Source organism: Uranotaenia lowii, chromosome 2 (genome assembly GCF_029784155.1).
Source record: "Uranotaenia lowii strain MFRU-FL chromosome 2, ASM2978415v1, whole genome shotgun sequence".
Taxonomy (NCBI): Eukaryota; Metazoa; Arthropoda; class Insecta; order Diptera; family Culicidae; genus Uranotaenia; species Uranotaenia lowii.
Genome location: NC_073692.1, coordinates 101219657 through 101245312, shown reverse-complemented (window position 1 = coordinate 101245312; position 25656 = coordinate 101219657). Strand labels below are relative to the sequence as shown.

Here is a 25656-nt window from a genome sequence, read left to right as displayed (position 1 = left end):
CGAAGTCGTGTTTTTCGATTCAACGAAAATGAAGCTGAACTAACGCGAGTCGAGAGAACAAATTCTTTCCAAATACGTGGAGTTTCCTTATCTGTCGCACCGGTAGTTGGGAAAAATATTGAACATTCATCATTCAACCGTCTCCAGAGTGTTGAAGCGGTTTCAGTTGGACCACGGCAGAGGAGCTGGAAGAATTTCAATTTTAGAATCTGCAAACCTGGTGTGGTTGCCTTATGAAGCTGTATGGCTAGCGCGCTTTGGGACCATTCAAATATTACGTAACGCATTTAGGGGGAGGGGGTGGGGGATGGGGTAGAGCACTTTGTTACGGTTTGTGAATTTTTTATAGAAAATCTGGTATAAATGTGTTACGTGGGGGGGGTGTAAAATGACCGAAAATTGCGTTACGTAATATTTGAACGGCCCCTTTGAAGCGATTCAACGTAAATTCGTCCGTTATGCTCTTCGTGAGCTGCCTTGGGAGCACCCTTTGAACCTGCCGCCGTACGCACAACATTGTGCCCTGCTTGGACTTCAAACGCTGTCAAATCGTCATACCATTTGTCAATCACTGTTCGTGGCAAAGATTCTTCGCAATGAAATCGACTGTTCCTGGATATTATCTCGTTGCGATATATATGCACCAGGTAGAGCTCTCCGACATCGTGACTGGCTTTTCTGGAAACAAGAAGTACGCGCTATGGCAACAACGACCTTACGTTCCGCAAAAATAAGCTTCTTACGCTTCTACGCTCTGTTTGATTTTAATGTCTCAACTGTAACCTTTAAACGCCTGATTGAATGTAGCCTTCGTGATCAAATTAGAAACAATTGATAAGGACTAAATGTACGATTTCTGTAAACTTAGTATTAAGATGATCATTAAGACATCTATGTCAGATGATTTAATTTGTCATAAACAATAAACAATTAAAACCGGGACCGGAGAACAAAAATAACTAAGGAAAAGGTGAAGCAGATGATTAAAGCAAATCCCAACGTCCCGCGATTTGGCTAAAGAGATCGGTATGACGCAGAGCTACGTCCAGAATGCAAAGAAGAGAGCAGGACTACATATGTACATACAAGCCTACAAGGTTATCAACTTCCCAAACCGCGATGAGCGGCAATGATCGACGGCTAAAAGTCGGGCATGGAAATTCTACGAAAAGATGAGCTGTGTGATGGACGACGAAACGTATATAAAAGCCTATTTTGAGCAAATTCCGGGGTTGGAGTTTTTCACCGGCAAGAGCAAGTTTGATGTGATATCAGAATGAGGGTAAGCTCAATAGCTAGTAGGCTTTTTTTTATCCAAGATTTCATCATTTACCTGAGAAACCTGGAAAACCTATAAAAGGTGGAAATAAATTCAATCTATTTAAGATGGCATAAAGCCCATCCACTGAGGATTATAAGCATTAAAGCTCTTTTCTACATTCGGTAAGAAATGATAGCATGTCTTTTAAGTTTAATTTCTTAAACTCCGCCATTTTGACAAGATTTGGCCTCATGCCAAAGCGAAAAAATATCTGGCTTTTAGATGGTTAATAATACCTCATAATTCTCGCACATTTTTATCTTTTTTGAATCTATGTTTTATACAAAATTGAACCCAAACCAAATCCACTAAGGTTTTAGAAGTCAAAATGCATCAATGGATATCGCGGAGTTGATAATGTCAGACTTTTTTAACTTATCATTGGGTCGACTGAAGGAGATTGCGTTTTAAAAATTTATTCGAAGATAAGCCAACTGGCCAGTATTTAACACTGCAGAAAAAAATACGGCGAGATTGCAGTGTGCTGTCGGATTTTTCAAAATATTTGAAACACACTATACAACGGGGGAGTTTTTCTGTTTTTACTCTATTCTTATCGAAAATTACTGTTTTAAAGAATAAGAAGTTGTAGGAAAACACTGTTTATTTTCCTACAACTGGTTGTAGTAGAAAATATTAAACAAACAAGTGTACCCAAATAGAGGTTTGTGAAAAATTGAAAAAAGTCAGTTCAAAAATGAATTAACGTGACCAAAAAAACTTGACAATAAGAATACGAAAGGAAAAGATTAACTGAATTATTCGCACAATTGCGCATCAATCGCTGTCGTAATATAGCAAAACTTATTTAGTTTAAGGGTGGTCCAAAATAAGTACAAAGGGTGGTCCAAAATAGAAACGGTCCAAAATACCGACCAGAGTAATGCTCGAAGAAACGAGTTTTTAGGCTAAAATCTTGTTACATTGCTACAAACGACGATATGTTTCGATAGAAAAAGCTTTGATCGTCGTAATGAAAGGAAAAAGCAGTCAAAAATTGTAAAATGTACTTTTTATTTCAGAAATAGCATAGCCACTTCCCAAAGCGGTACAAAATAGGTCCGTTACCCTATCATCCTATGCCAAATTTGGTACCATTTGCTCGATTTGTATGGAAAAAAAACCCTTCCCTCTCCTATTTTCTCATAGTAAGGAGGGAGGGGTTCCAAATGATCATAAAAACATTTATATTACCCAAATATCCTCCCATGGCAAATTTGGTTTTATTTGCTCGATTAGATCCCAATTATGCAAACAAAAATCTCCTCTTTTTTCTCCCCACTGGAAGGAGGGATGGGTGCCAAATGTTCATTGAACCATTTCTAGTACTCTAATATTGCCCCATACCAATTTTGGATTCATTTGCTTGATCAGTTTTTTCAGGTATTGAAACAATTATAAAAGAGGCCCCCTACCCCCTTCGTATCCTCATACTGAAAAGGAAGAGGGGACTCAATTAATAACAGAAATATTTGCTGAACAAAAAAAAATTTCCCATGCAGAGTTTGGTACCATTTGCTTGATCGGTTCTCGAGTTTTGCAAACATTTGTCTTATGTTTGGGAGGCTCCCTTCCACCTCAAACCACCTTCACCAGCCAAGTAAAACGCAAATCGGTTCAGTAGTTTCAGTGTTGGCAATTCAGGTTGCACCTTCTAGGAAAACACAAAAATAGAAGGGTGGAGAACTTTGATTGATTGTAACGACTCTGCTTTGGACAGACCGGTGATGAGTGAGGTAAACACTAATTTCAATCAGTTTAGACAGATGTTTAAGTTTTATTTTTCAGTGTAAACATTGATAACTTTCTTAATCGTTCATTTGTATGGATCTCGAAACGATCGCACTTTGTAGGGCCGAAGAACCCTATGCAAAACATAACATGAATGAATTTTATTCAATCGGAAAACCAGCTCCCACCCGAACGCAACTTACATTTCATTCAACTGAATCGGTAAGACAGAAATGTCGCAGAACCGGAGGACGGACCACACAATATGCGCGAATGATGCTCTTCGTTTGCTGAAGAAAAAAAACACAAATGCACTTGACTTTAGCGGGTTTATGCAAATAATGGATCTTATTCTGCGCCGATTTTTTTTCTTTCACTTACTTCAAGCTGGGAAGATGATTCTCGGTCAGCATCAACATCAATCTCTGGAATCCCACGCTTTTTCCTTGACTTTAATATGCCTCATCAATTTGCGGTATAGTTTGCAAGAAATGTGTATGCGAGATCAGCCTGTATGTGGCGTTGTGGTTATGCTTTGAGAGAATGCGTATTACTTAACAGCAATATGGAATTGAGTAACGTTATGTTGTTTATCTTAAAAATTCTTGGAATTTACTATATTCAATTATCAAGTTATTCCAATTCAATTTTCAATTTTCTTTCTGAATCTCCTAGGAAAAAAGTACTACCTATATTTGTCTGTTATGACTCCGGGTCGTTAATATGATTCAGTAGCGAAAGAAACAACTTTATGAATGGAGTGAACGGTTTGTTTTCACAGCTGGAATACTTGGATTTTGACAGCCTCCGGCTAAGACATAAAGATTTGGAGGAAACTCCAGTTTCAATAGACTAAACACTTCAAATGTATCAAATTTCACTCTACGACTTTTCCTCATGCCACGAATGATCTGGAAAAGCGAAAGTGACAGTTGAACGATTAGCTTCATTAGAGCCAGAAGGGAAGCAAGCACCGCATCTTGAACCTGACGCATGTGGGACCTACCGATATTTGAATGGATATTAATCTGCGGCATGTGAGGCTACATAGATGAACTGAAGATGTTTTGTAAATGACGATCGACAGAGCAATTTGTAAGTGCATTGTTACAACTGGAAATATTGGGTCATTAACCGGTAGTTAGCAGATGCCTTTTTCATTCATTGAAGGCGCACTGCTGCCTGTCTTGGGTGGGACAAATCTCGCATATTTCAACTGTGAAGGAAGAATATCAGCTGTAGGCTGTGGGTGGTTATGTTTTGCTCGTATGAGCAAAACATAGTATGTGAAATGTGGAGGAAACAAACCGACGATGGAGGAGACATGTGGTATTTATCAGCTTCTTTTCTTCCGGTTGGGTCATTTCGCTTCTCGTCATTCATAATCATGTGAATTATGTGATTGATCAAGATCCGCTTGTAAAAATTTTTGAGATCGTTTTACACACTCTAGGGAAATTTGGAGATTAGAAAGATAAACCGATCTCAATTTGTTTGACATACTAAGTCGCCTTCAAATGGAATGTTGTTAACACATTGCGGACCAAATACGAGATATTTCGTTTTTATAATAAAATAATAGTTTTGTTTGGCAACACAGAAGATTAATGAAACAAAATAAACTTCTATGGCAGAGCTTGTTATTTTGGCAACTCATACAAAACAATGTCTGTCATTGATCTATTCTTGTGAGCGACAGACGTGTTTGAGTGAATCTCTGAATCCGGATTCGTTAGAATCGTAAATCTCGACAATGCATGGTGTAGTAGTTGGAAGAAAAAGCATAGCGAGCGCAAATTTCTAAGACTGCTGCTACGAAAAGTTTGTTTCTGTTCCGGCCTTCGGTAGAAAGACGGATTGGCACAGGGAGCGCAGATTTCTAAGGCTGTTGCAATGAATCTTTTTATCTGAATTTGCCTCCGGTAAAAAAGACGGATAGGCACAGGTAGCGCAGATTTTAAAGGTAGGAGGCTGGTAGGAAAAAGAAGGTTTTGATTCGCCCCCAGGGGAAAAAAAGGTTAGCTCGGGGAGCGCAGATTTTCAAGGTTGCTGCTGTTTGCTAGTTTCTGGTTCGGCCTCCGGTGGAAAGACGGATTGGCTCAGGTAGCGCAAATTTTTAAAGCTGTTGCTAAAAATGTTTGTTTCTGATATTGCCTCCGATAGAAAGACGGATTGGCACAATGAGCGCAAATTTTGAAGGCCGCTGTTAGGAAAAAAACTTGTATCTGATTTGGCTTGCAGTAGAAAAGACGGTATTAGGATAGAAATCGCAGATTTTTAAGTCAGCTGCTGCTGAGTGTTTGTTTCTGACAATGTTCCGAATATCAATCATTTTCACTGAGCCATGCTTGGATACATTCTGAGCCAAAAAATCAAAGCAGTCAAATTTTCCTTCTTCAACCAAATCATACAAACAATCATGCATGACAACGACGCTTCTGTATTTGAAACACTTTTGCGATACATGATGTGGTAAAGAAGGGCGCAGACTATCAGTAACGAACGTCTCGATGCTGATTTCCTTCCTTGACGAATTTGAACCTTTAGGATCATAACTGATATGTATCAGTTTTGAGCGATCTATGTAGGCTATCAGATGATTTTTTATTTTTTGCTTTGCGTAGGAGGACCAAATCATGATTAGGTAACCGCAATGAAATGTCCAGCATGTGCTACGGTTTTTTGAACATGTGGTCCTGATATTTCTTCAGATATTTCCTTCTGAAACATTCATGATCGTCTATCAATAACGAACATTATTAACAATGATGCAAGGATAGGCGTTCGGGTATGATTGAGGGAGCGACGTTCAAAATGTATCACCAAGTATGTCGATCACCGTCGATTAGCCACGAGACGAATAACAACGGTAGCCTCCTATGGGGCATGGTATATTTTCTTGTATCAAGTTAGTGTTGATTTTCGACATATATTCAATGGGTACTTTTACCACGTGCGTATCACAGCACTCGGAGATATCAGTATTCAAGCTAGAAACCAATCCTGATTGCTTTTCTTGAGCGATTTTCCGAACATTGGCTTCTGATTTGGGTAAAAATGATGGACTGGAAAAGCACAGATTTAAGGCTGTTGCTAAGAATGTTTTCTGATTGTTTCGACTCTAGTAAACAAAGGCAGAGCGACGGGAAAGTCACAGATCGGGAAGACTGTTGCCAAGAATATATTCGGGTTGGGTGAAGAATTTGCAAGAAGTAAATAAAATTTTAAGATTTGAATAGCCTTTGCTATTGAATGCTATTGAAAGTAGAATTGAGATGAAGGATATTTGAAAAATAATATTTTATTTTAGAGGAAAACCTCGGTTTATATTGAGAAGAGAGATGAGAAGGAATGTATAGATAAGATGAAGGATATATCTGTACCAACACGTGAAAAGGATCTATCTCCAAAAGTAAACAAAAACCATTTTCAGTATCTCATGATAGGCCAACATTTGCACTACTTAACGGTTAAAACCTCTTGAGAAAATAATATTCCGTTACATTAAAAACTCAATTTGAGTAAAGGATCAATAAACATTCTAAAACCAGAACTGCCATCACATGGATATACACCCTTTACTTCGGAACAATTTTTCGCTACTACTCCGCAAAAAACTCAAGATAATCAATTTGACTAATTATTCAACATAAAAACATAGTTGCAAATGAATGCGAGCTTATAACTAAAGCTAAAAATAAGAAAATAGCAAGGGATGCACAAACAGATTAGACAAAATAATACGTGAGCTAGGTTCTATCTACGATAGCGCGTTGTTTTTCATGAAAATTTATTCCTCTATTCTAACATACATTTAGGGGATGCTTCTAAAAATCGTTTGTCTTTCATAGAATACAAACGTTTCAAGTGATTTTTAATTAGCGATTTTTTAAAATAGGTTTTTTTTTCAAACGCGTTTTTCTCGATTCGCCATATTTGAAGATACAGATATGTAGAAGATAAATAAAATTTAATAATATAAAATAAAATAAGAGTTATATTTGACAATACGTGACAATGACGTTGGCAATAAGTGACGTACTTATACCCCTTTGCCACCAACCCGAACGTAATATTCAGAAAGTAGTGGATTTTCCTCGGTACCAGAAAATAAATTTAAAAAAAAGTTTAATTTACTTTTCTTTTGAATAGCTAATGATGTTCAATAATTTATCATTCATCTGATTACCGATAAGAATGTTAATTCTAAACATTATTAAATTTTATAATTTTTTCTATTCTAACCTCCAATGAGTGGATCACAAAATCCTGATTTATGATCACCCCTGTATGGAGTGTGTCGCGGATTTCAGGTTTATAAAAAAGCTTAAAAATTACAAAATATGTATTTGTACGAGATGATTGGATTAATGTTAAAAAGCCTATCAAAAATCAATTCAAAATGACTGGTAGTCCACTTCCAATATCGAATTAATTAGGCAAAGCTGCACAAAACATGCAATGATTTAAATTTAGTAGAGAAACATCTTTTACGATTTTTTTTTTATTATTTCGATAAAATCCATCGTTTGAAGAGATTGACATCAAGTTCACAAGAGCAGGCCTATTTTCAGACATATAATCTCTTGGCTGACTGCATAAGAGTTTATTTCCCATCAAAACAACAATCAATAAATATTAACGAAAATTATAAGACTCCAAAATAAATCTATATGCTTTTTTGCCATTTCAAAAAGCCGAAAACACCTGGCTGTAAAAATTTGTTGGTGGCAAGGGCAAAAAATTTAAAAACATGTGTTATCTGCATTCACGTCAAATATCTGTTGTTTTTTGCCATAATTGTGTCAAATACTTTGTTTTCATTTAAGAAGATCATACTCATCAAAAAACGTCAAATCTTCATCTAGATTTTGTTATCAGCACTGGTTTTTGATTAAATTAAATTAAACAATTTTTTTTTAACTTTTTTGAAAAAACTGAAGAACATCACTGATATTTTGAAAAGGTTCTAGCCTTATCAACTTTCTGGAAGATTTCTTTAATATCGAATGCTCAAATACTGTTTTGATTGATGGCAGAAATATATACAGTGAGCGAAATAAGAATAGCACCACTATGTGTTTTGCTTGTTAAAATATGAATGATTGAAAATTACGAAAATTTTCTTCGACTGTTTGTTCTGAATTGCTTAACGGATGAATCAAGCATAAGTTTACTGTTTTTGGACGTAGCAATTGGCGTTGAGGATAAAAAATGTGGAAAAAGGGTGCGAAATAAGAATAGCACCACTTGAGTTTTTCAACAAAAACAAGATATTTTTTTTAAATTTACTGTCTAAAAGTGAATAATAATGCTTCTATGAATTATTTGAATACATAACTGCATTTTAAGAAGTTTTCCAGAATTCCAAAGGTTTTCAAAGGTATTAAAAGGGTTTTTTTAAGAGATGCTCCTCTAGCGTTAAGGAATTTGATATTTGAGCTATAAAACTTTATCAAACTGCTTGATTTTTTCATTAACATACAAAAAAAATATGATGCAAAACGATGGAACATAGATTTGGGGCTGAGTTTGATTCCAAAAAGCAGGTTTGAATTAAAAAATACTTATGTTTTTTAACAGTCAAACACTATTTCTCTAGTTTCAAGTCCTAGATGGCAGCACTATCTTGCAATTTAACCGAATTCATGCTCTGGATGATTTTGGTCAAGAAATAAATACACGTACCATGTGAACGCTTTATAAATTCTAAGATCAATATCGTATTTTGCATTGGAAGTTGGATTTTCGACTCACTTTTCCAATCACAGTTCAAAACTGTTAAGTTTTGTTGCCAGGAATTATTTTGTATTGAATATGAGCATTCATAAATAAAAACATTTAAAACAGGATTTAAAAGCTCTTGAAAATACGTATTTTATTTATTATAAAACATTGAAAACATTAAATTCATACACAACAATTAATTTCTGTAAAAAAAAACATTGAAGAATCGAAATGTTTTATAAAACAAATAAAACAGTTTTTCTATCGTGATTACTAGCAACACTTCCTTGGTGCAACTGCGAATCGTCCGAGCGACTGACTGTCATCCAACAAAACAACAACAAACTGAGTAAAACAATAACAAACCCAAAAATATGACAGATCACACTTTTGGTCACAGTTTTCTACCGTCACACTTTAAAAGTGTGAAGTCCAGTAGAGTGTGAACTGCACAATAAAACATTGAAAACATTAAATTCATACACAACAATTAATTTCTGTAAAAAAAAACATTGAAGAATCGAAATGTTTTATAAAACAAATAAAACAGTTTTTCTATCGTGATTACTAGCAACACTTCCTTGGTGCAACTGCGAATCGTCCGAGCGACTGACTGTCATCCAACAAAACAACAACAAACTGAGTAAAACAATAACAAACCCAAAAATATGACAGATCACACTTTTGGTCACAGTTTTCTACCGTCACACTTTAAAAGTGTGAAGTCCAGTAGAGTGTGAACTGCACAATAAATGCAAAAAAAAAGAGAATTGCATCAAGGTCACTAAAAGTGAATTTTTTGGACCGATTCTCAGAATAAAGTGGTAGAATCAGAATATACTTTGCGATGGAGCTTGCTGGACCAGACGGCTAGCAGTATTATTGGTATTATTTGTAATTGAATCGGAAGTTGAGATGAGCAGGAATTTTAGCGGTTGTACATTTTTGTGCTGGTGATTTTTTTGCAAATCCGGAAAAGCTTTCTGCAGCGTGAACTTCCACAAAACTGTGAAGGAAAAATACCTAAAAATGGTGGATATGGGCCTAAATAAACCTGGCAAATCAATATTGAGACTAAATTTGGTTTTAACTGCAAGATAGTGCTGCCATCTACGACTTGAAACTGGAAAAAGTGTGGTTTACTGAACAAAATCAAAGTTTATAATCTCCAACCTATTTTTTTCTGATTCAAAATTAATTCCGATGGTTTGTTTCATCATTTCACGTCATTTAAATGAAGAAAGTAAGTAGTTTGGTAAAGAATCACAGCTCAAATATCAAATTCCCTATCGCTAGAGGAGCATCACCTAAAACCCCCTTTCAAAACCTTTGAAAACCTTTGGAATTCTGGAAAACTCCTTAAAATGCAGTTATGTATTCAAATAATTCGTAGAAGCATTATTATTCACTTTTAGACAGTAAATTTTTTAAAATAATCTTGTTTTTGTTGAAAAACTCAAGTGGTGCTATTCTTATTTCGCACCCTTTTTTCACATTTTTCGTCCTCAACGCCACTTGCTACGTCCAAAAAAAGTAAACTTATGCTTGATTTATCCGTTATGCAATTCAGAACAAACAGTCGAAGAAAATTTTCGTGATTTTCAATCATTCATATTTTAACAAGCAAAACACATAGTGGTGCTATTCTTATTTCGCTCACTGTAGATGTAGAGATTAATACAATTGAGAAATTGTTTTTTTTTTATTTTTTTTCCTGATAATTTTTTTTTTGTAACTTAAGTTATTTTGAAAAATGTTCTTTAAATATAAATAATCTATTAAAGTCAATATAAATTTGAGCTGAAGAGTAAATTTGAATTTACTTGGCATGGTGTTTTGCTATGTGCATTTTGTGAAGATGTCAATCACACCAAGTTAAAAGAGTGGACATATCATATGTAACACAGGACTAAAAAACTTTAAAATCTCTTTAGTGTTTATATATTTCGTTTCATTATATATTCAGGACAGGATATACAGTAAGTTTTGCCGAGAAAATTATCTGGCTTTGCAGTTCCTTTCCGTCGTCCGATCTAATCAATCAAATTTGGCATGTAACTTTCTGGAAAGACAATGACTTTAAGTCTGGAGCGCGTAAGATTGATCAGTTTCATTTTTTCCATACTAATCTTAGTAACTCTTGAATAAAACTTAACTTTAAAGACTGTATGTGAAAATTAAATATTTTGTTCTGAATTCACAATATGATTTCTCACTCACACACTAACAACAAAAATTCTGTAATAAAGAATACCAAGAAATTATTCTATTCGAATCGGCCACCTATGGAATCATCTGAAGCTGCATCTGGAACCAATTGTAGGCAGAAATATCTCCTATAACATGTTTGCTTTCCCAGAACTTAAATCGAAAAGTCGAGAAGCTAAAAATAAAGCTCTAAAACTGTTCATAACATATGTTAACTTTGTATTAGACTCTAGAAATATGTTAACTACTGAAAATCTTGATTTTGCTTTTGAATGTATGTAATATCTTGTAAACTTTTATATTTTGTACGAATAAAACCATTTTTACAAAAAAAAAATCAGTGTTTTTCTGAAACAATATTATGCATTCAAGTTTTAATTAAAATATTTGGACATTAAAGAACATAACTTTTTGGCAGTTTATAAAAAAAAGACAGATTCAAAAAACAGATTCATTTAAAATTAAACTGCATCCAGCACTATGTTTATTCCTTCCTCCTTGAGCTGTGAATAAATCAAGCAACTGACTATTGGATCGTAGGATGTTTGAAATACCAACCAAAGAAATCGTTACAGAAAAAAAACATTAAAGATTTTGCGTGCATTTCTCGTATGTGCGTATGCATGCAGTGAAAGATCGAAGATCATGCGTTATGCAGTATAGAGAAGAACTGGATTAAAAAACACGCAGTTTCGTAATCATTCAACCGGGAACCACATTTTTCAACATACATACATCCAGAATAAACAGTGAACAAACCGGCTTCCACAATATGCTGCTGGAAGTAGGTCAGCCGAATGTATTCTGGACTGGCAGCACCAGCTTCCACAACCCGAATGGGAACATTTGAACTCATCAAAAAGATCGCATTGCACCGAGCGGCAATTTTTCATTTCGCTTTTTTGTTATCCCCTACACGTGTTAATGATTGCTTTTATTGCACTTTTTCTTTCCAAACCGCCGACAGATCTGCAACCAAACCGTATGCGACTGCAAAGGTCTGAAGGGAGCACCGGGTCAAATCGGTCCACATGGTGTGCCCGGTCCCGCTGGACAACCGGGTGACATCGGCTACGATGGGCCGATTGGAGTTTTTGGAGAACGTGGCCTTCGCGGAGAGATTGGATCGATGGGTGAAAAAGGTTACCGGGTAAGTTAAAAAAAAGGCTGTCTGTTAATAAATTATTGAACAAAATCGTTTTCTTTTTCTAAGGGTGATTCGGGCGGCCGCGGATCTACAGGTTACCCAGGAATTCCGGTAAGTTACCAAAAAAGCTGATTTTTGCTCATCAGATACAAACCTTTAATTATCAAATTACAATAAGAAAGTGAAGGCCCTGTGAAGCCTTTTTTTTTGTTCTTTTGAGTCTAACGTGTTTCCTTTCAAACCAGGGCCTACCTGGAGAGGACGGTCCTCGCGGGCCAAGAGGAATCGATGGTTGTAAAGGAATTGACGGTGCCATGGGTATTCCGGGAATGCCTGGTTGGCCGGGCGATCGCGGTCAGCCGGGCTTGCAGGGACCTCTCGGCTTTCGTGGAGATTCCGGTGAAGGTGGTATCAACTCTAAGGGCACAAAGGGAGCCATGGGCGAACCAGGTCAACCTGGAGCTATAGGTCCTCCTGGATTCAAAGGAAATAGAGGTCTCACCGGTTACGATGGCATTAATGGATATGACGGAAGTCCTGGACCGAAGGGAGAGCTCGGGGACATGGGAGAAACGTCTATTTCTTTCTGCCCGGGAGAAGCTGGAGAACCAGGAGAACCTTATCAATATTTCTCTAGCAAGAATTCAACTGTAAATAAGGGAGTTGCTGGTATGAAAGGTGATAGGGGAGATGATGGAGCATTTGGTCTTTCCGGTAGAAAGGGCGAAACTGGGGCGTATGGCGAACGTGGTCTCAAAGGATTTAAGGGAGAGGAAGGAAACGTTGGTGATCGCGGAAAGCAAGGTAAAGATGGCCCTCCCGGTGAAACTGGCGAAAAAGGTGAAAAAGGAGCACCAGGTTATGCTGGAAGAGACGGAGAGCTTGGAGATAAGGGAATTCACGGAGATGATGGTATTCCTGGTTTGCCTGGCATTCAGGGTTTGCGAGGACCGAAAGGAATTTATGATGAATCACTGGCTCCTATAATAATAGGCCCTATAGGAACACAGGGTGATGTTGGTTACCCCGGATTACAAGGATTAGCTGGTACTCCTGGACAACCTGGACGCCGAGGAGGAATAGGTATGCAAGGTCCCACCGGAGATCCTGGTGAAGATGGACGCCGCGGTAGGAAAGGGTCGACCACACCAGGCCAACGAGGAGATGACGGAGAAAGCGGCCCTCGTGGTCCTGCAGGTGCAAGAGGTCCAGCTGGACCAGCAGGTCGTAATGGTGAAAAAGGTTTCCCTGGAAGAAACCTCCAGGGTTTGAAGGGAGAACCTGGTCTTCCTGGTTTAAATGGAGAGTACGGAGAAAAAGGAGACCAAGGTGATCTAGGAGAAACTGGTGACAAAGGTCTTCCTGGCATTGGTTATAACATCACAGGTCCACCTGGCCCAGATGGTACTCCTGGACGTTCGGGACCGATCGGAGATGCGGGTTGGAACGGCATGGATGGAATAAGAGGTGACAAAGGTTTTCGAGGAGAAGACTGTGGAGTATGTGCTCCTGGTCCACGGGGTATAAAGGGTGACGGAGGTGATATTGGGCGGCCTGGATGGGATGGAATCGACGGAAGCCGAGGATTGCCTGGCCCGAGAGGTATCAAAGGAGGTCCGGGTAAAATGGGAAACAAGGGAATTCAAGGTCTTCAAGGTAAGAAACAAATAACAATCTTCAAATTGGATGAATAATAATGAATATTCAAAACATCATTTAGGTATTCCTGGAGAGAATGGAGAAGCAGGTCGACCTGGGGAAAAAGGTGCAAAAGGAGAAGTTATTCGACGTGGAAGTTTGGTTTGGTTCCCGGGCGACAAAGGTGATGTTGGATATCGTGGTTTGCAAGGCGAGCAAGGTGATATCGGATACATGGGCCTTCAAGGTGATGTTGGTACCCCAGGAGAGCCTGGTGAAATAGGTGATGATGGAAATCCCGGTTTTCGTGGTCGAGATGGAGATGCTGGTGTTCCTGGTCGGGATGGTGCCCATGGCAGAGATGCTGTTCACAACTCCTATACTATTTGGTCGTTAAGAGGAGCCCCTGGTCTTCCTGGTGATAGGTAAGTTACATCCGACATAAAAAAAACTCTGGTTCTTCACTTTCCTTTTTAATTAATTTCATCCGACAATATATTTATAGAGGATCGAAAGGTGAGCAAGGCGATCAAGGAAATCGAGGCGAACCCGGAGACACTTCAGAAATGAATTATAAAATCATCGGAGACCCTGGTGTTCGTGGTGAACTTGGAGATGATGGACCACAGGGTGAAAAAGGCTACCGAGGTGATATAGGAGATGAAGGTTTTAGAGGCCCAGATGGACCCATCGGTTTACCGGGTGAAAGCATTCAAGGACAACAGGGCTACAAGGGATACTTCGGTATAATTGGTGACCACGGATTACAAGGAGAGGAGGGATTACCTGGAATTCCCGGTGCCGATGGACCTCCGGGATTGGCAGGCTTGAAAGGTCAGCGAGGTGACCCTGGTCGAGCTGTGCTTTTCGGAGAAATAGGGGAAGAAGGTGAAGCTGGATACTTTGGAGAATTCGGTGACAAGGGTTATAGGGGTCCAGATGGATACAGAGGTCCACCAGGTATTTCAGGCCCGAAAGGCGAGAAGGGAAATGATGGTTTTATGGGTCGAGTTGGGTTACCCGGAAACAAAGGTATGGTCGGAGATGTTATATACGGAGATCGTGGAGAGCCGGGATTGCCTGGAAGATCTGGAAATACTGCGCCATATGGAGACAAAGGAGAGCGTGGAGATCTTGGAATGGAAGGACCCCAGGGACCAAAGGGAGGTGTTGGTGATACCGGACGTGATGGCTTACCTGGGTTGCCTGGAGATGATGGTGCCCCAGGTGACACCGGGCCACGAGGAATTCACGGTTATATGGGTGAAGAGGGTTATCAGGGAGAACGTGGAGAGATAGGTGACCAAGGCAATATTGGTCTCACTGGTCGCCGAGGTTATGCTGGACTCCGTGGCGAAAAAGGTGAATTTGGAGATTTTGGAGACATTGGATTCCCCGGCAGAGTTGGCAGAAATGGTACCAAAGGTGAACGTGGAGATGTTGGTTTTGTTGGCGAAAAGGGTATAAAGGGATCAGCATCGTTCAGTGGTCACAAAGGAGAAATTGGTATATTTGGACTTCGCGGACCTCCAGGATTGGATGGGGCAACTGGATTACCAGGATTGAAAGGTGAAGAAGGTGATGCAGGAGTCGTGATCGATGGTTATGGTGGCATTAAGGGTCCAAAAGGAGCTCCTGGATATAATGGACTTCCAGGTAGACCAGGATTCAAAGGAGAACGAGGTGATGAGGGTACTCAAGGATTTAAAGGAATATCTGGTGATAAAGGAAGAGATGGCTATCCAGGTATACCTGGAAGACGAGGTAAAGATGGATTACGTGGTTTGGTGGGACTTAGAGGTAACTCTGGCTTAAAAGGAGAACAAGGAGAAGAAGGAGAAATGGGTTTCTTCGGATTCGTCGGAGAAAAGGGTGAACGAGGCGACATTGGACGAATTGGATTGGCTGGAGTCCAAGGTCTACCTGGTGATCAAGGCTTCCCAGGTTTGCCTGGTGATTTAATCTTCCGAACCCCACAAAAAGGTGAACAAGGTGAGTTCGGATTACCAGGTCTCGAAGGAATGCCGGGTTTACAGGGTGCCCCCGGACGACGTGGATATCCAGGTGAAAAGGGCGATGCTGGTTTACGGGGAGAATCTGGATTCGCTGGAAGAGCTGGACTAGACGGTCTGAAAGGCCAGCAAGGTGAGCCTGGTTACAAAGGACCACGGGGTACACTACTGACACGACCTGAACAAGGTGATCAAGGAGATACAGGATACGATGGTTTCCCAGGTAGAGTTGGTGTGATGGGAAGCAAAGGAGCTCCTGGCGATTATGGAGATGATGGGCCTCCTGGACCTAGGGGAATGCCAGGAATGGTTAGTGGAGCATTCAAGGGCATGAAAGGAGAGATAGGATTTGAGGGTGCTCCTGGCATGGATGGGCTACCAGGTTTACCGGGCCCACCAGGTATGATGGGTAACACAGGCGAAAAGGGTATGCCTGGAAGCATCGGCATTCCTGTAAGAGGATTCAAGGGAGAACAAGGTGACGATGGACTTATTGGTTTAGATGGCATGCCAGGTCCTCCTGGTTTCCCTGGTGAAATTGGTCCTGTTGGACGACCGGGCTTGCGCGGATTAATTGGCGTAAAAGGAGAAATTGGAGATGCTGGCGAGGAAGGTTATTTCGGACGTTTGGGTCTGAAAGGTATCAAAGGTGAACGAGGTGATCCTATACCATTGGACGATTGGAGACCTAACCAACCAGGTGTTCGAGGTGTTCCTGGAAACAAAGGAGCCCCTGGAGATGAGGGTGATTTAGGAATGCCTGGTTATCCTGGGTTATTAGGACTGAAGGGAGAGCGTGGACCTCAAGGCCTGACCGGTGAAGAAGGTCAAATTGGATTCAAAGGTGAAAGAGGTTTCCAAGGAGCTCCAGGTCGAGACGGTTTAGATGGATATCCGGGTTTGCAAGGAGAAATTGGTGATCCTGCTCCCCCTCCTCCACCACCGAAAAGCCGTGGATTCATTTTCACGAAGCATTCTCAAACAGTGCGAATTCCGGATTGTCCATTGAATACAGTAAAGTTATGGGATGGTTATTCGTTGGTCAATGTTATAGGGCACACAAGATCGGTTGGCCAGGATTTGGGAAGCGCTGGATCATGCCTTAAGCTGTTTAGTACCATGCCATATTTGTTCTGTGATATCAACAACGTTTGTAACTACGCAACGAACAACGATGATAGCATTTGGCTGTCGACGCCTGAACCTATGCCAATGTCCATGACTCCAATGAAGGCTCGGGAAGTCGAGAAGTATATTTCACGATGCTCGGTCTGTGAAACTTCGACCCGCGTTATGGCAGTTCACAGCCAATCAATGTCCATACCAGACTGTCCCGATGGATGGGAAGAATTGTGGATAGGATACAGCTATGTCATGGTATGTACAAAATCGTGTAGTAAGTAGCAATGATTTTCTATTCATTTTTTATTTTCAGCATACAACTGACAACAGTGGAGGATTTGGCATGAACTTTGTTTCCCCAGGATCATGTTTAGAGGAGTTCCGTGCGCAACCAGTAGTTGAATGTCATGGACATGGAACGTGTAATTTCTACGATGGTATTACTTCGTTCTGGTTGTCGATCATAGAGGATGGACAGGAATTCCGTCAGCCTCAGCAGCAAACGCTCAAAGCAGATCAAACCAGCAAAATTAGCAGGTATGTTACACAGGCAAAATAATTCAATTTTTTTTCCATTTAAATCATCTCAATCTTCCTAGGTGCATCGTTTGCCGTCGCAAGGCTGGATTCCTCAGGGCACTCTCAGATGGTGCAATAGCTGCCTCAGCTTTAAGACGCCCTGATATTGCTACGGTCCCGAAACCATACTACCCGCCACCTCCTCAGTCTCAACCCCCGAGACGACGAGTGAGACCTGGTGCTCGACAACGAAACCGTAATAGTGGCTAAATAAAACTAGACTTAGATGATATTATGTAAAAAAAACCACATATGAACAAATTTAGTTGCTGTTTGTGTACCATTGTAGGGTAACGAAGTGTAAGGTACTGCCAAATAATATTTTTTTGGAAAAATGTTCCGTTTCATTCTAAGAGTCTGCTTAAGAAAACATTTTTAAAAATTGCTATCCTCCAGTGTTTCAAATTGTAGTTGTATTTCTTCCTTAGTCAACTGTCGTTAATTAAGATTCGATAATACCAAAAATCGTGGGAAAGAAATACGTTTTAATGTTAACGCCTATTTAAATATATTTACACAGTTATTGCAAGTTGTCATGTAAAAAACTGCCAGAGTTAACCATATGAACGCCGTATCGCGTTTTTATTCAAGCTCAGTGAACTTTCAGAACGAATTTTAATTTTGTAAACAAACCGAAACGTTATGTGAATAAAATCTCCTTATTTTAACAGCTGAAAAACGAGTTTTTCGCTAAACATTTATCACATTCATATTGAAAGGAGGAGATGTGTGGCGTTACGAGCAAGATGCTTTCAGAACAAAAAGGCATAAAAACAAAACATCCTTCGTTGGAACTCAAACAGAGAGTAGTTTTATGTTTTTTTACGACCAATACTTTCTTGTTGTTGGAAATTTTGAGCAGCTTTATCGGTGAGTATTATTGATTTGAAATGATAGACCACAGGATAGTCATAGGAAAAAAGTTTCTAAGGTGTTGAAAAGAGCGAGGAGCATTTTTGATAGAAGCTTGACCACTTACTGTTTCCGAGTGAAAGTTTGCCAAGCGACGCGTGGTTGTTTTCAAGCGGTTATAGAGATACGTTTTTATACTGATTCTGAAGGACTGATATTCTCGTGGATACTTCCCATAACTCTATTAGACGTTCGGTTATCCGATTGAGTGAAGATTTAGTGCAAAGGGACGTGAAATTCCCCATTTATTATAATTTTGTTTCGATTTCGATCGGAGTTGAAAGTGCTATTGTTTAGGGAAATAGTTGTGTTTACACGAAAACCACACGAAAATTGAGAGTCGCTCTCTCGAGAACCTCTCACGCAAGCACTTAGCTCCAAGCGTGCTCTGCTGCGTGTTGCGTAGACGACGCAACGCATTGGTAGTCTCCCTGTGCGCAGAAATTAAGGCGATAATACTAGAATAGAGCAGTGAAAGAAAACGTAAAGGTGCTTGTGCTGCCCAATGGCAGGCACAAGCGCCGGATTGGCGCCTAAAGCGCCAGATCCTTTACGTGGTCAAAAAGTGCTAGGCGAAGACCCAACCCGCAGACTCCCTGGATGGATTGATCCTTTGGGCAAATCAGGAGAACTGATTCTGCTGAGCCTACAAGCAACAGGAGAAGATGAACTCGGTAACCCGATCCAACTTCCAAAGAACCCATTTTTAATCGCAAAGACAATCGAGAACGAAGTAGGTAAGATCGATGGAGCACTGACTGAGGCCAGAGGAACGCAGTACATTTTAAAAGTAAGAAATCCTGCCCAAGCCGATAAACTAAGGAAACTAAAACGGCTAATAGACGATACCCCAATTACCATCAAATCCCACAACAAACTTAATCGCAGACTCTGCAAAGTAACCTGCCACGAAGTTGACGGTATCAGCGATGATGTTCTGCTCGAGGAACTGAAGTCGCAAAAGGTCATCGGTGTCAGAAGAATCCAACGACAAGAAGGTATAAAGAAAATAAATACACCCCACATTGTTTTGACAATTGACGGAACAGTTCTTCCTGAATTTATATTTTTCGGGCTTATAAGAACAAAGGTTCAGATATATTATGATTCTCCAATGCAATGTCGTTCTTGCTATCAGTATGGACATACGAAGAATCGTTGTTCAAATAAACCTATTTGTGGTAACTGTTCGATCAGTCATGAAGGCACATGTGAAGCAGAAGCAAAATGCATTCATTGCAACGGAAATCATACGTCCTACTCCAATCTTTGCCCGAAACGCATCGAGGAGCAAAATATAATTCGTCTGAGGACAGATGAGTCTCTCTCCATGGGTGAGGCTAGGAGGATCTTCACAGAAAGGCGGCAAAAGAACACGTATTCTAATATTGCCCAAACCCTACAAAATAACGAAATTACGAAACTTAAAGAGTCTGAAGCGAATGCTAGAAGAGAAACCGAAGACTTAAAAACAAAACTAAAACAATTTAAACAGCATTCTCAGCAGCTTCAAGTTTCACACCGAAAACAAATCAAAGACCTCCAGTCTCAGATACAAGCCTTGCAAATGCAACTGGTAACCCCTAAATATCTGTCCCAAGCCGCTCAAGCCCAAACTTCCAGTGAAACTCAGGTAAGCAAGCAACCCGAACCGACAATAAGCTCAGAAGAAAATTCAAAAATAATCTCGAAGCGTCAAAGAAAGCGACAAAACAAGAAACAGGATAAATCTGGAACAGGATCGCCGCCACAGAAGAAAAATGATAACCAAAAACAATCCCCACAGCCTCAACGACATAGCCACAAACAAAACGAAACCCCAACCATGATAATATCGGAAACTGATACTGACTCAGAAACTGATATGTCTTACGACTAAACACTTTTCTCGCTATTCTTACAGATATCTTTTTAAATCATCAATGACCAATCAATCTAAAACTACGAACACTGTTATTTCAACCACTTATACCCAACAATTTATAAATAGCGGGAATTCTAACACTCAGGGTAATGAGCCTTTTAATACAAGATCTTTATATAGCGAAGGTCAAAGTACTCCCCTTCTTCTCAATGTAGAAGATGTAGGCGACGTCACACAAAACTCCCAAAGATTTGACTCTTCCCAGCCTTGCTCAAGTCGAACACCGCGCGACTTTAAGGCAATGGCGATACAATGGAATGTCCGGGGCCTAAGAGGAAGTTTGCCGGAAATTCAACAACTCCTAAACGATGAAAAACCGTTAGTTTTAGCACTGCAGGAAACAAAATGCCCAGAAAATCTAACTTTTCCACTCAGCCTCACTCGAAATTACAACTGGAAACTAAAAAGTGGTAACAACCGAGATGACCAACATGGAGTTGGTTTGGCAGTTAACTCCAGCATTCCCCACAGTTTCCATAATATCCAAGTCGACCTACAAGCAACTGCAGTGACCATCCTACATCCTTTCAAAGTTACTTTCATTTCCATATATATTCCCCCCCAAGCTAGCCCTCACAACTATCAAATCAAATTAAATCAACTTTTAGAAGAACTACCTACTCCTCATGTTCTCATGGGAGACTTTAACGCTCACAACGAAATCTGGGGTAGTCTCAGAACTGACAGAATGGGCTCCATGATAGAAACATTTATCACTCAACATAACCTGGTGCTGCTAAATGACGGCGAGCATACAAGACTTGATCCCATTTCCGGTCGTACATCTGCTCTAGACTTAACCCTTGTTTCGAGCCATATAGCCAACAAGTTCATCTGGTCGGTAGATGCGGATTGTCGGGATAGTGATCACTTTCCAATCCGTCTTTCAATCCCAACAACTAACGAACCATTGCTCCTACGACGTAGGTGGATTACCGATCAAGCTGACTGGGAAAGTTTTGAAAATAAGACTCTTGAACTCTTACCCCCCGAAACACAAGTAACTAGCCAACAGTTCATCGACACAATCGTTGAAGTTGCAGAAGCCTGCATTCCACGAACCACTGGAAGATTCGGTGGAAAATCAGTACCCTGGTGGAACCCGGAAGTAGCGAAAACAATTAAGACGCGAAGAAAGAAATTACGAGCCTTACGAAGAATCAGAGACGACGACCCCAGAAAATCACAAGCCCTTAAAGAGTTCCAAGAAGCTCGGAACATTGCAAGAACAACTGTAAGGAAAGCGAAACAACAATCCTGGGAAAATTTCATCGAAGAGATCAATCCTACCACTTCCTCTTCTCTTCTATGGAGGAAAGTCAACATCCTAAGAGGAAAACGTAGCATACAGCAACCTTGCATAGTTTCAAGCAATAATATTTATACCGATCCTTCTGACATTGCTAATATTCTTGCGGACCACTTTGAAAACATATCTGCCACAGAAAGCTACGCCTCCGATTTTCAAAGCATGAAACACGAGGCTGAAAGAAACCCCCCAACTTTTGATGGAGGAGAAGAACTCGACTTTAACATTCCTTTTAACATTAGTGAGTTACTTTGGGCACTCGATAGAGCCAGCGGAAAATCTGCAGGATTCGATACAATAAATTACCTTATGTTAAAACGGCTCCCCCTACCCGTTAAATATACGCTTCTGAATGTATTTAACGAAGTGTGGGCAACTGGATTAATACCACCAGAATGGAAGAATGGGCTGGTCATTGCTATTCCAAAACCGGGTAGAAATGCCAGAGAACCTGACAATAACCGTCCTATAACATTACTTAACTGCGTTGGCAAAGTCATGGAGAGGATGGTCAATCGGAGATTATTACATTTTCTGCATCAAAACAACTGTCTCAGCAAAAACCAATACGCGTTCATTAGTGGTAGAGGCACCGAATCATACTTTTCTGACCTGGAATCGATTCTAGAAACACCTTTACAGGAGAGGCAACACTGTGAAATGGTCCTTCTCGATATCTGTAAAGCCTATGACAAAGTTTGGCGACACCCAATCCTCACAACACTATCAGCTTGGGGTGTAAAAGGAAATCTTGGTAAATACATCAACAATTTTTTCATGAACCGAACGTTTTCTGTTTCAGTGAGTGGGAAACTCTCTGCCTTGAAAGTAGAAGAAAACGGTGTCCCACAAGGATCGGTGATTTCCGTAACCCTTTTTTTGATTGCAATGGAATCAATTTTCGAGCAACTATCCTCAAATATTAAACTTCTTGTCTATGCCGATGACATACTTGTAATAGCTTGGGGACAAGACCATACACTAATAAGGAGTCGACTTCAGGAAGCTATGAACACAATTCATCGCTGGGCGGTTACCACGGGATTTTCTTTATCGCCATCTAAATCGCAACTTTTACACGTCTGTAGAAAATACAAACACTACAGTGTTCCCCGTCTGCAAATCAACGGGACACTAATTGAAGAAGTCAATGTCGCTAAAATTCTGGGAGTAACGGTTGACCGTCGCCTACGATTCTCAGCTCATGCTAGGGCCTGTCGTAAAGCACTCGAGTCAACCCAAAAGCTGTTCCAAATTATGGGAAGTCGTCTAACTGGAGGAAACAGGAGTTCGCTTATGAGAATCCATCAAAGCCTTACCATTCCGAAACTATTCTATGGCATCGGATTTATCAGTATCGGCAGTGAACAATTCATCAGAAAATTACGCCCGGCATACAATTCTATAGTAAGAAGTATAACTGGAGCTTTCCGAACAAGCCCAATTATTTCAATTTATGCCGAATCTGGAATGCTTCCATTTGAATACCTCTACGTACAACAGCTTACTAAATGTGCAATACTTTTTTTTTTTTATAATCAATTTATTGTTCAGTTTAGGTTTATGTACATACATGTTGTGATTATTCTACTGTCAAGTGAAATTCTAATGCATCTACATCTACTACATTATTGCATTCATTCATAAAATCAATAAATTTGGCTAAAATTTTAAATATTGCAATGCGTTTTGCAAGCCCTACTCTATCAAGTAGCGGTACGATAAGATCATTCACAAGAACTATTTGATGATCGTTGAACAGCAAGTTGATCTTCTGTTGGAGTAAGCGCACGCCGGCTCTCACTCGCTGGCATGAAAAAAATTTGTGTTCCACTGTCTCTACCTGGCCACAGTATTCGCAGTTTTCGTCGGGCACACGCCGTTGTGTGTACAATAGCTGACGATGGGCTATTTTTTGGTTAGTCCATATGTAGAGCAGTGATCTCACGCCCGTCGATAGGCGAGACGATGAAATATTGCTCCACACTCGATTCCAGTTGACGGCTGGGAAGATCCTCTCTACGCGAGGCTGATCTGTTTGGTCGATGAAAAAACTGTTCAAACTTGCTGCTGTCGGGTTTTCAATTATTTGGCTTGGTAATTGGGGATACGTGCTGAGAATCATCTTCAAGCAGGGTAGGTCCGTGGGACGAGTTTGATTTCCGAGGTTTGCTTGTTGGATAAAGCTACGATAGAACGGCATGGAATCAGCTTCACGCATGTGTCTGTTGATTAGAAGTGCTTTAGTTTTCAATGCTGGCAAATGTAGACCAAGTCCGCCGTTTTTTTTCGTTCGCGCTAATTGTTGCATGGGTACGCGTGCCACGGCGCCTCGCCAGATGAAGCTACCCATGGTTGCTGTTATCCTGCTTGTGTGTACGCAGTACGGGGGAAGAATTGATGATATGTACCATACTCTGGACAAGACAAATGTGTTCAGAAGTATTACTTTCTGGTACACGTTGAGGGAACGAAGCGAGTGGAGCCACATTAGTCGAGAGAAGCTAGTGACGAGGGCATCCCAATTGAGCCTTATCATGTTGCGTATCGAATTGCAAAAAATAACACCCAACACCTTGGTTGTGTTCATCGTTTCAAGCCATGCGATGCTGATGGGATTCCCATTTACAGATCCAACATCTATTGCTGTTGTTTTCGACAAGTTCAAAACTGCTCCCGCTACTCTCTGGAATCGTAAAAACAGCTCTCGCATTTGATCGATTTTTTCGGCGCTTGTTATTATCCCACTGATATCGTCTGCATAAGCAACCAAGAGATCAGAGCCACAGACCACCTGTAGCTGTCGCAATAGTGGATGGATATAGAGAACGAACAGATGCATGGAGAGAGGATCTCCCTGTCGCACCGATCGGCCAATTGGGAAAGGAGCGGAGAGATGCCCATTTATCAACAGTCTCGAACTGGATTGCGCATAAATACGCGTCAGCAATTCTACTAGGCGCGAATTTATTCCCAAGCGTATCATCGTGTTGAAGAGATAACTGTGGTCTACTCTGTCGAACGCATGGTCTAGGTCGAATGATATCAACTTTCCCCGTTCTTTTCTGGCGGTTAGTTGAGCTATCCGATCCTTCAGAGCCAACGTGGCTTGGAAGATGTTTCGACGATTGTTGGAGCACTTTTGGATATCACTGAGCACATGGTTTTCTTCGAGCACATGGTTTAGTCTCTCTTTGAGTATTCTCGAGAGTATTTTATAGTCACTGTTGAGCAGTGAGATTGGACGGAACGAGCCTGCATTGTTCCCAGACCCTCGTTTTTTCACTAACACGATAACTCCATCAACGAATTGAGCCGGAAAATTTCCACTTATTGCTTCATTCATAACCAAGTTTAATTCACGATGAATCACGTCGAACGTTTTCAGATAAAATTCCCTGGGAATACCGTCTGGTCCCGGAGATTTTTTCGGTGAACTGAATTTAATAGAGTTCAGAATTTCAGTGGTACTTATACTGTTCATGCAGGCATCGTTTCGTTCATTCTCGTCTGGCACTAATTGAACACACGGGAATGTTTGTTCACTATGTTGATCTTCCATTGGAACATGTGCATATAAGTTTTTAAAATACTCAACCATGTACTCTTGTATTGCCATTGGATCTTCTAACACTTCACTTTCTTCGTTTTCCACTTTTTCAATCGTCGTTTTCTTCCTTATTCTTTCTCCAAGCTGGAACGTTGAGAGGGGCTCTCCGGAAACGTAGGTTTCGTTTGCCCGCACGAATAGTGCAGTAAAACGACGCTGGTGTGCCAGCATCTCTGCCTTGATTCGGTTTATATTTTGGATCTCGTTGGGATGTTGATAGTAGCGTTCATATGCTTCTTTCAGGTACATGTACAACCGCTGCTGTTCGCAATGGAAACTATCGAAGGCTTCTCTAGATTTCCATTTGAAAAACGATTTTATTTTCCGTTTGGCACACAGGAGCCACCAGTCCATCCAAGATCGGTAGTTTTGCCGTTGTCGAGTCCAGAATTGCCACCTATTCCGGAAATCTTCGA

General features: G+C 40.3%; 1 protein-coding gene across 1 annotated transcript in view; it reads left to right on the top strand.

Moving 5' to 3' along the window:
• The window catches only part of LOC129746055 (collagen alpha-1(IV) chain), a 115606-nt gene extending 97442 nt beyond the window's left edge, over positions 1 to 18164 (top strand). The window contains exons 2-8 of the mRNA XM_055739483.1: positions 11955 to 12137; positions 12201 to 12245; positions 12380 to 13790; positions 13855 to 14197; positions 14278 to 17161; positions 17220 to 17443; positions 17506 to 18164. Of these exons, the coding sequence (XP_055595458.1) occupies positions 11955 to 12137; positions 12201 to 12245; positions 12380 to 13790; positions 13855 to 14197; positions 14278 to 17161; positions 17220 to 17443; positions 17506 to 17695 (5280 nt within the window). The 3' untranslated portion in view covers positions 17696 to 18164. The remainder of the gene's footprint in view (positions 1 to 11954; positions 12138 to 12200; positions 12246 to 12379; positions 13791 to 13854; positions 14198 to 14277; positions 17162 to 17219; positions 17444 to 17505) is intronic.
• The last annotated feature ends 7492 nt before the right edge of the window (positions 18165 to 25656 follow it).